Here is a 12671-nt window from a genome sequence, read left to right on the forward strand (position 1 = left end):
GTTAAGCGAACATTTATAGAGAATGTTTTAATCAAATATCTACATAACATTTTGATTATTATTACTCAGATGCACACAGGAAATTAATTTAGACCCTTGTTTTCAGCTACACCAAAATGATTGCACTATAAGAGATCACTCATTTCTAATTAAAAAAGAAACCATCCAGCCCACACTTCAGCCATGTATTTGTTAAACCTACTTGATTTTATGTATTTTAAAACGTTAGGTTGGTATTTTGAACATACTGCTCTCATAATGAGTCTATTGTTTGCTTTATATTTTAGTAGTCTTTGTACAGAATAATGGTAAATAGAATTTCTATCTGACTATGTTCTGGATTTAATTAAACTAATGATGAACAAAAGGATGAGCATCAGGTCTGATAACTATCAGGATCAGCTGAAGCAAGAAGGGGCTGGGTACATTCAAAATGGCTCAACCCTGTCATTACCTGCAAACAACAAGTAGAGTCTATGTTCAAGCTCTAAATGCTTAGAAAACAACCCTCTTTAATGTTTAACACTTTTTTCACTTAGCACCTGCTAATGTTAAAAAGGTACATACTTATTGCAGCACTTGTCTGCATTTCAATGTATCAAGTGAGAAAGAGCAGCACACCTGGAAAAAATTAAATCCAATATCTTTGGGGAAAAAATGGTGAATATTTTGTCTTACACAATCAGAATACAGTCCACTTAAAGTAGGCTATAACCTTCAAAATGTGTGCATGTGTCCATTTCACTTTTTTTTTTTCACAAAATATGTATAAAAATCCACATATAGGATCTGTAAGGCTATGTATATAATTTAATCATAATTATTTCTTCGTACTATTTATTTTTACAGTGATCTTTTCAGCTCTAAAAATACATACATACATGTAGTCATTTAAGATTTTCTACCATGCTAATGAAGACTAATTCTGTCAGAAAGCAAGAGACAAATCTTATTAAACATATCCCAGAATTTAAGCAACACTAAGAGTCAGCTACTGTGTAACTGTGAAACAGAAAAATTGCATTCCTTTTTTTGCCTAAAAAATCTAAAGGCTACAAAAGTCATGGGTAGAAGATTGAAAGAGTAAACTGGCACTTTCAAGATTATTGCACAAATCTGTTAAACCAAGAAGGGTAAATTTAAATTAAAAAAATAATAGCGTCAATGGACATTAAATTAGTATTGCTATACCTTGACTGTAGACATGATCAAATCTGTAAATCTAAAATTGTGCTCATTACAACTGGAGTTGTTTCCAAGGGGACTTTAGGGGTCTAACCAATGAAAAAAGACAACAAAGTAGCAGCTGAGTAGAGGCTTCAGGAGTAAGAACCTACACATCAGTTCTGATTCCATCTGCCAGATATAAGGGCTTCTTAATTTTAACAGAACGGAAACAAATATTTTAATACTTAAAACTCAAAAAGCCATGGAGGAATTGAATAAGCAATGCTCCAACTGCAAGGTTGATTGGGTCTGTTTGCTTTATGATGTTCATCATTGAGAACTATTTGTTATTACAGTGGGGACATGTACGCTCCCTCTCAGACACAGGGTAGTCTTCATTTGATCTGAATGAAATCCTGCAAAAGTGGAAAGAGTTTGCAAATGCCTCGGTACTATAAGTAACAAAAAGAATATTATTAAACTTAATATTTAATTAAAAGAAACCACCGGAGGAAAATATTTTTGACCCGTGTTGGGCACTATGCTGTAAAATACGATTCTTTCCCAAGTCTGAATATATTCTTAAATTAAGTATGTCAGAGAGAGCAGGTATGCCTTAATTGAAACTCCACATAAAAGTAAAACTGCTAATCTGACCACTCCAGAAGTATAAAAGTCTACATATGACTCTGTACATTGCAGGACATTTTAGAAAATGTATTTGCATAACCACAAACCAAAAAAGCTACCAACTGGGCTGTTTATGTGAATATTTTCATAAGTTGCAAGCAGGAATAATCAGTGTATAGTTTGTGTTTTGAAATGTAATTTCTAAGTCAGATCTCAGAATAATAAGGAAAGTGATTCAAATCAGTTAGACAAGAATATATTTTCAGCGTGAGATACAGATCTTCCAAAACATTTAAAAGTTTCTATTAAGATCAAAGAAAAAAAACCCAACCAAACCCAAAACCAAACCAACAAAAATTTGAGCTGTAAATTAGTTGTTACTTTAAAGATGTACCCAAGGTGGCACTAAGTGCTCTTAAGTTAAGAAAGGGCAATTTTCTTTATCATTCTTTAAAAGGAGGGAACATCACCTTTTACCATGGCTTAGGGATTTTCAACAGCTATACTTAGATGAGAAGGATACCATCTAGGAGGTGAGTTTTTCAAAATGTGTGAATTCTGTTCTTACTTTTCAACTTCAGTTCCAAATCAGAATATGAGCCATTCCATACTTCACCATGAGGCACACAGGAATGTAAGGTGTAGAGCACTGAGCTTATCATAACAAGCATACACAACATCAATACTGAAAAGAATGTGCATATATAATTGCATCCATAGTTAACAGTCTGGGATAACAACCGTGGTTTCCCCATAGGAGACAGAAAGGTTGCCAAAGATCATTGTGTGAGAAAAAAAAAGGGGATCCTTAGGTCAGTGATCTTTCATAGTTGCCCAGAGAGAAGAGCAGTGAGGAAGACAGCCTGCTGCCTCATCCCCCCAGGACTGTAGCTGGCTCACCCTGCGTGCCTTTAAGAATCCAGGACCTACTACTTAATTTACAATATTGCAGTTGTTTACACATACGACCCTGTTCTTCCAAAAAACTTTTGTGAAGATGTTCTACCTTCTACATTAATACCTGTGGATAATACTAGAAAGAGAGCTTTTATAAGTGCTTATAAGGTAAAGAAAACTGTTTCTACCCTTTCTCATATTGTCTGAAGTCATCATAACTTTTCCTCCCCAATAAAATTTATTTTATTCTTCTTCTTTTTTTTTTTTTTTTTTAAGAGAGACAACCACATTCATCTTAAAAGATCACCAGAAAGTTCAGAGTACTCTGAATGTCACTATACTTTCAAAATACTTACAGGACACATTCAAAGAAGTGGAAAAGAGGACAAGTGGCCTGGGAGGAATGCAGGGGAATTGTACAGAAAGTTAGGGACAAAGTTAGGGACAAAGTTCGGGAAGCCAAGGCCCAGTAAGAATTGAGTCTGTCCAGGGATATCAAGGATAACAGGAAAAGCTTCTGTAGATATGTTGCAATAAAAAGAAAGAATAGAGATAATGTGGGCCCTCTCCTTTGATGGAAAGAAATAGGAGACATGGCTACCCTGGGCAAAGAGAAGACTGAGTCTCCCGATGGCTTCTATGCCTCAGTCTTCAAGGCAAGTGCTCCAGCCACACCACCCAAGTCAAGAAAGGAAAACACAGGGACTGGGAGAAGGAATATCCTAAGCCCATGTAGGAGAGGATCAGGTTCAAGACCATCTAAGGAACTTGAATGTGTACAAGTCCATGGGACCCCATGAGATTCATCCGTGTGCCCTGAGGGAGCTGGCAGACTAAGTTGCTAAGACACTATCCATCATTTTTGAAAAATCTTGGCAGTCAGGTGAAGTCCTTGATGACTGGAAAAAGGGAAATATAAACCCCATTTTTAAAAAGGGTAAAGTGGAAGACCCAGGGAACTACAGACCAGTAGTTCTGTCTCTCCTCTGTGTCAGGTAAGATCACTGAGCAGATCTCCTGGAAACTGTGCTAAGGCACGTGAAAAACAAAGAGAAAATTGATAACAGCCAATATGGCTTCACAAAGGGAAGATCATGCCTGAAAAATCTTGTGACCTTCTGTGACAGTGCTACAGCACTGATGGATGGGGCCAGAGCCACTGACATCATCTACCTGGACTTATGCAAAACTATTGACACTGTCCCACATGACATCCTTGCCTCCAAAGTGGAAAGACATGTATGGCTGTATGGCCACACCCAGAGTTGTGGTCAACAGCTCTTTGTCCATGTGGAGACCAGCGATGAGTGGTGACCCTCAGGAGTTGGTACTTGGGCTGATACTGTTCAACATCTTTGTCAGTGATGGATGGTGCAATCAAGGGCACCCTCAGAAAATTTACTACTGACACCAAGCTGTGTGTTGCAGTTACACACTGGAAGGAAGGTATGGGCCATCCAGACAGACTTTGACAGGCTTAAAAGGTGGGTCAATGCAAACCTCAAGAAGTTCAAAAAACATACCTCCTACACCACAAACTCAACAACAGATCAATCTTAGGAAGTCTTAATACACTACACTGTACAGTACATTTTTTATTTTGATTTCACTGACAGAGCACCTAAATTATCTTTTGCTCAAAAGACTTTGCAATAAATACTTCAGGAAATATTGCCTGGGCCCAAACTTAGTTTACAATGTAAAGGACAGTTTTCAGCTAAAATTGTTCAGAGATAGTCTGTGTACTAAAATATTGCTGCTTCCCCAAATCATAATTTTTATCCCTGTGATTGTGTAACTCTACTTTCTGCATATTCTGCCCGGTTCTCCTTGTTTCTTCTTGTTCTACCTTTTAGGTAGAACAAAGGTCAGGAATGCTGCTTTAAACCAGTTCTACTCTCTTTTTAACACACTGAATCCTGTTATGTCAACAACCTATGATTTCTTAGCAAAATAATGAACTATTTGATTTCTTATTAGGCAATTCTAATAATGCAGAAAGGTGGATCTTCAGCTTTATACTGAGAATGCTACAAATGTGTGTGTATATATATATATACATACATACAAATACATATATATAAAAAATATCTGGCTCATGGATTTCTTTCACCACAAGTGTGGTTTGTTTTTTTTTTTTCTATTTCTAGAGGAAATGTGGTATATACCAGGAAAGAAATGTAGAAAGTCCAAATTCCAGTCTTACATAAACACATACTTGGAAACATAGCACATAGAAAATGGAAAAAAACAAGAGACTGTTTTCTAATGATGGGTGTGTGACAGCAGCACACACAACATTATCACAAAGGGTAATGCTAGGAATACAGAGTTACTTTTCATAAATCTGAATTTGCTAAACGTTATATGTTGATAAACAAATTGCAATGTCCCCCATGTTCTGAAAACTCTGAGGCAAATTGTTAATTATTACTAATATTTTTAACTTTTTTCATTCTAGTTAAAAAGTATCTTTGGTAGAGAAATTTCAAATGTCTCAGAAAAAAAAAAAGCTCCTTGTGGAGCTGATGAAATTTGATGGAATCTGTTGTCAGCAACAGTTCAAACAAATGTCACCATTTATTGTCACTGCCTGGCGACATGTTTGAGACTGTACATCTGAGAGGTGTATTATTCATTTTTTTTCCATTAATTATGTTTTCATTAATACAGTAAGGAAATCAACTATCAATTTAATTCTCTACTTTTAATTTGACATTTGCAACATTTATTTCTCAGTTCCTAAATTAAAGTTTAATTCCTTTTCCAAATCAAATAAACAGTCTGTTCCACCAGCCCCCATTTATTCTATGAACTCCTCAACGTATGTCCATGGCACCTCAACTTGCTTTTCAGGTCACCGAGAGGCACCTGAGGTCAGAATCTCTACGTATAAAACATTAAATAAAAATCTTATCAAGACATCAATATTGGTGTAATAAAATTAGTAGTACTATAAGTAAATCTGCTTGTCCTCTTTAGTCACATAATATTATAAAGATGTTATGAAGACCTACAGTACTACCCAAGGAGTTTACTAATTTGGAGGTTGTTCTTAAATCTGCTGGGGTTTGCAGAGGTGGAAATTGAATAATTCCCTCCATATGCATTCATTCACTTATAGCACATCAAAATCAGCCAAGTCTCCTTCTGTCTCTGTCTAGTTAAACATTAAATACTGAACTCCTACCTACACTACAAGTGATGAATTACATTTTCTTGAAATTATTCCTACAAATGCAAACATGTATCTGGTTCCAATGTTGGTTTTTTTTTTTTTTTCCATTCTCTTTTCTGTCAGTCTGAGCTTGTTGAAATACTGCTGTGCAGTGGAGCTGGGGACAGAAGGGATCACTTGATGACTGAGGGAATACGTACTCTTCAAATCCATATATCATATATTGTAAAAGACAATTGACAACCTCCTTCTGGTATAAATCACATGCTCAAAGAATCTCTCTTTGTTTTCTTTATATCAGAGTCAATCAAACAGAGTACATAGATGTTTACTGTGAGGTTAATCACTTGACAGTAATTGCCTGCCTGTACTGACCAAATAAATCAATTCCATACAACAACAAAAAAAAGATTCTGGTTATTGAGCTTAAATAAATACGATTGATTATTTGAAATCTCCCAAAACAACATAAATTATAGGATTTCCAGACTCATCTAATTACATACCACAATTCTCTATAATTTCTGTTAATGGAGAGGGCAAATGGGATACATTGAAAGAGAAAACAAACTTTTCACCATTGAAAGAAACTGTTGCAATTCAACCTAATGCCCAACATAAGTGTGTTACTAGTTGTTGGTATGCAATAGATTTGCATATTAGATAGTAAAAAAGAACAAGAAAAGCCCACAAAATAATTTCTCTAAGATTTGTTTCTTGGTTTATTAGGTATTTTGAAGGTGCAAGAACTCATACATGCAGGTGTCTATCAGCCACATGGATCTAGTTCACGTCGAGTGTTCCAAGAAAATCCTTATTTTACCTTCTTTTATGAAATTTACTGTGTAACTACACAGCACAGATCATTATGTACTCCTGTTTTCCATTGTTATCCTATGATTCTAAAGGCTGATTTTCTACCTTAGGTATATGTTCAACTATATGTTTTACATATTTTTAAAACAGAGGTTGGAGGTCTGGTGAGGAATTGAAAATTCAGTGGAACATTCTTCATACTGTTCTGTGGACATCACTATTACAGTATATATTTTGTTTTCATCGATAATGGATTTTACATATTGATATGGTAGTTTTAAATGCAGATTATAATAAATGTATCTTGTTCAATTGCTGTTTACTAAATTATAGAGTTTATTTATATTACATAATTACTCTGTGGAACTTGATACTTCAAAATGTTTTTGAAGCCAAGACTAAATGGATTAGAAAAATAATCAGACTAATGGAAAATAGGTTAATTGGTAGCCATGGTGAATGATAATTGAGATCAGGAAGTTCTTCAACTATAAACTGCAGAAAGCGGGGAGAGAATACCAGGAGAATAATGCTACTGCCCCTCAGTCACGCCCTGCTCAGGCACCTGTCACACAGGTGCAAAGGTCTCACTGGGATAGAGCTGCTGGTATTGGATTGTGGCTACAGCTGTTCTCACATCCAAAGACAATTAGAGCTAATACAACTGAGCTATTGTTACAGCTATTTTTAAATCCCAAGGCATTTAATCTCATGAAGAAGTGTGATAAAATTTAATAATCTCATTTTCTGTTAGAGGTAGTGCTTGCTGAATTTACCTGTTCCTTGACCACATTTTCCAGTCAAAAGAAAGAGCTCCCCACAATCTTTTGGAACAGAACAGAAGTCAGACTTGTCAAGGTGCTACAGATACCACTGTGAAGTATTCAGGAGAGCTTAAATATATGAGCCGTTCACATCTAGGTACACAGCAAAGTTGTGTGCAAATGACTCAAATACACACAGCTTAAATCACAGTATTCAATATTTTTTATATAAATACAGGAGATATAGCAAGATCCTGTAATTACCTGTAACTGTTAATTCCGTTGTTCTTCTGACAACAAAGAATCCATATTTTAACTCACAAGTGTAATTTCCAATGTCATCCTCTCTAACTTCCCGAATGACAAGAGTGTCCTTTTTAAACACAATACTTGATCTCCATGTCTTTGACTTGCATTCCTGTTTAAAGATAATATAACATTTCAGTGACTGTGTTGTTACACTTAAAATGAACCACTGTTTACAATGCTGCTAAAAGCCAAGGGGGCTAGGCAACAGCCCAGGCTAGTTATAAACTTTGTATACACTAAATATCTAAAACTCCAGTCCATTTAGGTGTTGATTAAAAAGAAAAAAGACTGGAATTTTATCAGCTGATTTAGTATTTCTGCCTCTGTCAAGAACAAGGAGTTGATTCCTTTGGTGGTTTTCTTTTGACATTAGTTTGCTGAGTGGCTCCCTTTTAATTTATGTATTTACCATTACACTTATGCTTGTGATCTATTACTTTTATACTGCCATCAGCTAGGCAGGCAAGGATTTTTATATTGCCAGCAGCTTCAGGCAAGGATCATTTTTTTATCTTCTTAATATTTTTTTTTACATTACAACTAAAAAACTTAGAGAAGCAGAAAATTATGAGAATGAAGAGAAATATATATATATCTTTCTAAAACCATCTAAAAATCAAAGCTCTCTGAACTTAGAAAATGTGAGTTTTTAATCTACAAAAATATTGTATTACAAACACAAAATCCAAGATGAGAATAAGCAAATAATTGGTTCCATTTCTCCTATCTTAGATATGCTGTAAATTAATTTGAACCCTATCTCTCTAGGCCACAAAATTTCCCTTATTAGATAGCGTAACCTTGTAAACCATAATTAATAGCATTTATGTTATCATGTAAATTATCACACTTCAGAAAAATAATTAGAATGTATACCAGTGCATACTTAAACTAGGACTTCATATACACAGACATCTGTAAAGGTCTATGCAGGCAAAATACACAGAACATAAATTTCTGATTTACTGAACAGTTTGGGGTCTTTAAATAGAGAGCTGGAGTACTGAGTATTTCATGTAGATAGTAAGAACTGAAGAGCTCAAGCTGTTATTCATAGAAGTTCCAGTGCACTACACACAGGCAGCACTATCTGCAAGAACTTAGCCTTTAAGTAGAGATCTAGAAATCAGTACATAATAGTACAATAAAAAAAAATGAAATTATATTTTCAAATATAACCTCAGCTCATGCAGAAATCAAAGTTTTGGTAGTATATGCTGAATTTCATGCTGCAAAATTAAGCCATTAATTCAGGTAAGAGCATGCACAGATATCTTATAAAGTTTACCAAAGGAAGCATTTGAATTTCTCTCTCAATTAGTTCGTTCTTCTCTATCATTGATTCTGCTGTCTGTTCTTTACAAATTTTAAAACAATCAAAGTTTCATAACACATTTAGATCACGAAAATCAATCTTGTTGAAGGTATAGATCGCTTGCATTCCTTACCTTATACCACAGAATTTCAGGCTCCCTAAATGGAAATAAAAAATCCTCAATTTCAGGGCATGAGATTTCTTTGCTTTTGCTAAGTTCAGCTTTCTCAAAATATTTCATCTTTGAATTGTAGCAGAGTCCAGTGTCATTTTCACCCACCGTCAGCGAAATGGACACTTTCATACAGTAAGTTGAGTTTCTGTAATGCAATAAAACAGAAAGAAAAGTCTAATATGAAAAAAAAAAGAATAACTGCCAATGCACGACATTGTTTTTCATCCCAACAAAAAATTTGAAAATTTTGTGTGTATTTCATAGCTGTTCATCATAATTTTGCTTCTTTCTCACCAGTAATGACAATATTTAGAAGGTGCTGATTCGCCTTACCCTATGACTAAAGGTTTATTTCTCCCTTTCATCAAAATCTTTCTAATATTAGTGTCCTTACTGTGTATTTAGAACAATTTCCCAAAAAATAAGTAAACAACAACAGATCCATCTATTTACCAGTGTAACTATACAACCAGCTTGCTCACAGACACCATTATGGCAGCTCTCAGGAGGGAAGGGATCATACTGTAATACTACAGGTAAATGACAAATTGGAATTAGAGCCCCACACGAAGAGCCACCTATTCATCAGCTCTGAGCATTCCTCAAATGGGAAGTGGTGGTCTTTCTGCAGACTTTAATTAAAAAGAGTCTTGTGACCCTTTTTATCACAAAAGGAGGGATGTTTCAACCTAACACAGACCAACTTGTTTACTTTAGCCTTTAATCCCCACATCCCAGGACAATATGTTGTTTCTGCATTACCTACAGCCTGCATTAGTTTGTGCTCTCTCCTGAAACTTATTACTGACTCTGCTCCCGGATGTTGTTAAGCCAGACAACCAGAGAGTAGGAAACATTGTCTGCCTTACCACATTTCACTGTGTGATTTAATTAGGCTCAGAGACAAAAATTACTTAAAATTTATTTATTTATTTATTTTCATTTGAGTTTCCAGGTGGGCAGTAAATGAGTGTGTAAAGTTGAGTACTCCCCAGGAACACACTGCGACAACGCAAGATTTCTCTCCTAATGTTTTGTAAATGCATTTGACCCTTGATCTGCTGAAAGAGTATCCTGCAGAGAGCACTGAGGAAACATTCATCTCCTTATCTCCATTCTCAGGCTCTATGAGCTGATTGCTTATTTACAACAGAGTCCAATGTGTCAGGCATGGGAGAATCTCAAAGATCCATTTCTTAATATCTGCTTCATTTCTCTGTTCAATAAGAGAGAACAGAAATTCTTAAGGATAAAGAATAAGAATACTTAATTCAAGGAACTCTAGAGTCCAATTTTTGTAGAGAAAATGTAACCCTGTAAGGGAAGCTCTGTAAGTAACTATAAAATTAGAGAATAGTCTTAGAAAGTAAATTCTGGAACAGAATGACTCTTAGCTATCCAGTTAGTTCATAGATTTGTAATGAAAACAAACAAAATTATTTCCCTATAATGAAGCTGTAAGTACAATTTATTATCCCATTCAAGAATCTGTCTGTATAAAGCAAAGTTATTCAAACCTTATGCAAAGCAAAGAATGAATTCACTGAATATGGATCACTCTTTCTGCTTTTAAGCTGTTAAAGAGATGATCACCATTCTTACCTGTAAATGCAATTAAAAATCACCCTGTTTTTAAAGGACTCTTTTTCATTTATGTACCTTATGTTATTCCTCCATTAGGATGCTACTTGGAATTTTTTTTTTTTTAATCATGTGGTTTGAAAACATCATAACAAGTCACCTAATTCTGTTTTTCCAAGTTGGTAAAATTCTTTTTCGTTACTCTAACCCTTGGAAATGGGGAGAAGGCCTGAACAATCCATCAAGCTCTGAGGCTCAATAGTATACTAAACAAATGAGAAGATTCTGTTATTGGATGACACAGAGCAATATATAGAGAGGTGTTTGGCTATACAATTTTCATATTTAAATATTCTCTTTTGATCCTTCCTATATGTTTGAGCATTATGTTTTGTTCATATTACTGAACCTCATGATTTAAGTATTTCTAAAATGACCTAGCAGGGCAAAAAACAAACAAACAAACAAAGAAACAAATGACACTTAACTCTCCTTCCATTCTCTGAGAAAACAAGGTAAGTAAAATTGTCACATAGGGATCTTTCAAAATTCAGAGTACATTGTGCAAAAATCATGATTTGATGTTTTGATCTACTAAAAAACTCTGTTCTGAAACAGTGACAATGTCAATTGCCAGACATAGAATTCCTTCTGGTGCACATCCAAGTTTCCATCGCAACAGTAGATCCTTTACCAGATGCAGCTAAGGCTTTCTGCTCCATAAGAGAAGTATTTTGGAAATATCCCAGAATGTTTAAGTTCATTGTTTGAAGATGATATTTCTAAACTGTCAGACACAAGGTACTAAAAAATTTAGGGTGAATTCTTTGTTAGCTGACAAAGAATTTGAATGTTTCTTTCAAAAGTCCAAAGTATCAGCAAAAGAACCTAAAGTTCCAGATGCCCACTGGTGAGACAGACTTTCTTATTCTGACTCCAAATACAAACTGCACTGTCATTATGACTCATTTCATACTCCGTGTCAGAAACCAAGGGTGTTGGTTTGAAACAAAACTCAGAATGACACAGAAGGCAGAGATACACAAACAGTATGAGCAAAGGAAACCAAGCTAATGGGCTCAGAGAACAGAAACAGAGAAAGAAAATTAAGCAGTCCCCAGGTGGGAATGAACAAGAAGAAGAAGAAGAAGGAGAAAGAGGAGGTGAATTTGCCTATTACAGCTAGAGCATGAAGGATACAGTAGATGTCAAACCTCTCAGGTAGCAGAAAAAGTAGCAGGCAGCAGAGCCCTCTGGCAAGCATGCATATACTGAAGAGGGTAAAAACTGTTCATGTGTTAGAATTAAGAAAATTTTCTGTATTTCTGTTACTGGAGGTACCAGATAAGAAACACAAAACTATAGGAAAAATCCTCATTTCATGACCTAAAGGCATTTTAATAACCTGTATTAGCTAAAATAAGTGTGCTTTAACTCATTGCATGATACTTTTGGGGGGTTTCTTTCATTTGTTTGCCTGGGTTTTTTTCCTGAATATGGTAATAAGAAGTGACAAGTTAGTCAATTTTTTGTTTTCTAATCGATCCAGTCACAAATGTAGTGTACAATTTGCTAGAACCTTTTAGTACATATAAGTGAAACGTTCTATTTTCTTATTTTATTCAATAGATTTTCAAGCACTACAATAGTGAGATCTAAGCAGTACAAAATAGAAAAACAGGAAGCAAGAATCTCTTTGGAGATTTTTATTTAAGATAACAAACCCATTTAAATCTTAAAAGAAGTTAAAATAACGGGTAATCTGACAGAGAGAAAAGGAGGGGGGAGAAGATGAGGCAGTGGGGGAAACAGACAAGAGAACACACATGGATCAAGAAC

At 35.1% G+C, this 12671-nt stretch overlaps 1 protein-coding gene across 3 annotated transcripts in view; it reads right to left on the reverse strand.

Moving 5' to 3' along the window:
* IL1RAPL1 (interleukin 1 receptor accessory protein like 1) overlaps positions 1–12671 on the reverse strand; it is a 697887-nt gene that overhangs the window by 263714 nt on the left and 421502 nt on the right. For all 3 annotated transcript variants that reach the window (XM_027636621.1, XM_027636637.1, XM_027636628.1), the window contains 2 exons: positions 9210–9396; positions 7717–7870 (listed from right to left, as the gene is read on the reverse strand). In XM_027636621.1, the coding sequence (XP_027492422.1) occupies positions 7717–7870; positions 9210–9396 (341 nt within the window). The remainder of the gene's footprint in view (positions 1–7716; positions 7871–9209; positions 9397–12671) is intronic.

Source organism: Corapipo altera, unplaced genomic scaffold, assembly GCF_003945725.1.
Source record: "Corapipo altera isolate COAL_440 unplaced genomic scaffold, ASM394572v1 0, whole genome shotgun sequence".
NCBI lineage: Eukaryota > Metazoa > Chordata > Aves > Passeriformes > Pipridae > Corapipo > Corapipo altera.